Raw genomic sequence first — 2,920 nt, 5'->3', positions numbered from 1 at the left:
TGAAGGCTGCGATAGTATTTTATCACTCGATAGTTTGCGTGGTAATTAATTTTTAATTACGTAATATGATACTGTATAAGAAAGGTATAGTTTTGTTAAATTTATTATCTGATACTATATATATATATATATATATATACATTCTCTCTCTCTCTCATTGGTTTTAACAAGAAAGAACTGTTTTATATATAAAAGAAGAAAACAATGCATTATAAAATTGTGTACTCGCTATTGCGCATAAAAGCAAGTAACACAAAGCAAGATATAATCGTAATGTAGAGAAAGTAACTATAATAATAACTTAATAAAAACAAACGGAATGTACATATACACATTATACTTAGAAAACATTAAGCAACAATGTACTTGGAAAATAAAATGTATATAACGCAATGTACTTTTAATTATATTAGGTGAAACAATAAACAGCTTTTTTTGTTGTTTGCAAATATCAAGGATGAGAACATTTAATTTCTCTATTAACCTGGATATAAAAAAAAAATAGTCCGAAATTTATATCCCATAAGCTTTAATCGAAGTCATTACATAAAAATCCTTATAATCTTATATAGTCTTATATAATTTGAAATAAGAATTCTTTTTTATGTATCAATTGGTTGTGGCACAATTCGCAGGTACGTTTTCCCAGAGGGCAATACCATGGTTTTTATATTGTTGTAGCAAGCTTTTGCTTCGTTTTCCGATACATCCGGTTGAATCATTACATCATCTCCTTTCTAAAATTTTAAATATATATATATATATATATATATATAAATAAGCGGATATTTATAACTTTCTTTTTGTTGATAAATCATAAATGTTTTGGTCATAATTCCAAAGTACATAAATAGATATTTTCAATGAGAAAAACTCAAGTTTCTGAAACATACCTTCCAATCAACAGGAGTTGCTACTTTGTATTTTTCTGTAAGCTGGAGTGATTCGATTACCCTTATTATTTCACTATAAATTAAGATATGATAATATATATAATGATAATACAGAAATGATAATATATATAATAATAGGATATATGTGAGGATAGAGAGATATATTGATTTTTACTCGAAATTGCGACCAGTAGTAGCTGGGTATAAAATTGATAGTCTCATCTTCTTGGCTGGATCAATTATAAATACTGCCCGTGCTGACATAGGTAATCCTTGACTATCCATCTCCATTGGATCCAACATTCCTAGTAATGTAGCTAGTTTTCTGGTTTGATCTTCTATTATTGGATACGGAAATTCCTGGTCTGTTATCTCGCCATAACTTTTTATATCCTAGAATTTTACATATATTTCTTCTAGTACTAATATATTCTAATGATACAAATATTTGTAATATTTGCACATACATAATAGGAAATATAAATCTTAATATTTTTGGAGTCATGTCTTATATCTATTTGTATGAAGAATTATTTGTTTTAAGCATACTTCTATCCATTTACGGTGGGAATCAACAGAATTGCAAGATAATGCAATAACTTTCACTCCCAATCTCTTAAATTCAGGCATCAATTTTGCAACTCGTGCTAATTCAGTTGTGCACACTGGTGTGAAGTCATTAGGGTGAGAAAATAAAATAGCCCACCTATTTTAGAAAAATATTATACGTGAAATATATATCTATGCTTGATAAATTTATAATGTACGAGTGACAAATAAGTACGATACATAAGACTAAATAAATGCAACAATAAAACTGCTACAAATATGTTGCTGTGAGATGTATCATAATATAATCATTAACATCTTATTTACATCAATATACAATAATACTATGTAATATAGGTTATAATAATAAGTAAAGTGTCTTACGAGTCGCCCACCCATTGATGAAACTTGATCGTGCCTATCTGCGTATCTGCTGTAAAGTCCGGAAATACTTCACCCAATAGAACCATTGTGTTATCGAAACTTCAACCTTATAAGATACAACTATCTTATAGTTTTGTTGACAAATATGAAGTTATAGAAGTAAAATTCTATCATAAGCATGAATGTTGACACTGGTTATAGGCGGTTATAGGTTGTAATACGTCACTGCAACGTCATTTCACGCATGCGTAGAGGGTTCGTGCAAAATAGTAATCTGGTCTTTCAGCTGTACTCTCGTCGGTGACTATTGGTCTGTTCTTTTCTTCTGCACCGCTGCACTGATGCAATAAGTTAAAGTGAGACAAATATATACTTGTCTCACTCGAACTTATTGCACTAGTGCAGCGGTGCAGAGGAAAAGAACAAACTTATGGCTGCGTTCCGATATTCACTGCCAGCACTGAAAATCTATAGTATATGTGATATAAACTATATATTGGGTGAAGTAAAAAGTTCTGAGCGTTTTTTCTCTTTATTTCGACGATGAAATTAACGAAGTTAGGATTATCGGATTTATATCAAATATGCGCCGTTTTGTTCGATAACTTTTGTCCATTTTGAAGGCAATTTCATAATTCCGCGATTGAAGAAGTCCTCGTCCCTATTGGTAAAAAACTTGACCAGCTCATTTTCACAAGCCTCTCTTGAGGCCAGCTTTGTACCACCAAGAAAATTTTGCAAATGCTTGAAAAGGTGATAATCGCTTGGAGCCAGGTCTGGACTATACGGCGGGTGCGATATAACCTCCCATCCAAGCTCTCGGAGCTTCTGGCGCGTCGTCAAAGATGTGTGCGGCCTGGCATTGCTTGATGGAACATAACACCCTTCCTATTGGCCAATTCTGGCCGCTTCTCGTCGATCACCTGCTTCAATCTGGTCAGTTGTTGACAGTGTAGGTCCGAATTGAGTGATTGGTCCGATGGGAGCAGCTCATAGTGGATGATTCCTTTCCAATCCCACCAAACACACAGTAAGACCTTCTTGGCCGTTAATCCGGGCTTGGCGATCGTTTGGACCGGCTCACCGCGCTTGGA

At 33.2% G+C, this 2,920-nt stretch overlaps 1 protein-coding gene across 1 annotated transcript; it reads right to left on the bottom strand.

Moving 5' to 3' along the window:
• Positions 1-512: 512 nt before the first annotated feature.
• On the bottom strand, positions 513-2,291 carry Prx6a (Peroxiredoxin 6a). Its single transcript, XM_011150111.3, has 5 exons — positions 1,827-2,291; positions 1,443-1,599; positions 1,069-1,286; positions 894-966; positions 513-737 (listed from the first exon to the last, which is right to left on the bottom strand). Exons 1-5 carry the CDS (start codon positions 1,910-1,912, stop codon positions 603-605), a joined length of 669 nt encoding a protein of 222 aa, XP_011148413.1. The 5' UTR covers positions 1,913-2,291; the 3' UTR covers positions 513-602.
• Positions 2,292-2,920: the final 629 nt, after the last annotated feature.

This window comes from Harpegnathos saltator, unplaced genomic scaffold (assembly GCF_003227715.2).
Source record: "Harpegnathos saltator strain DR-91 unplaced genomic scaffold, Hsal_v8.6 scaffold498, whole genome shotgun sequence".
In the NCBI taxonomy this organism is placed as follows: domain Eukaryota; kingdom Metazoa; phylum Arthropoda; class Insecta; order Hymenoptera; family Formicidae; genus Harpegnathos; species Harpegnathos saltator.
Note: the sequence above shows the minus strand (reverse complement) of the source record. Positions and strands in the feature narration are given on the sequence as shown.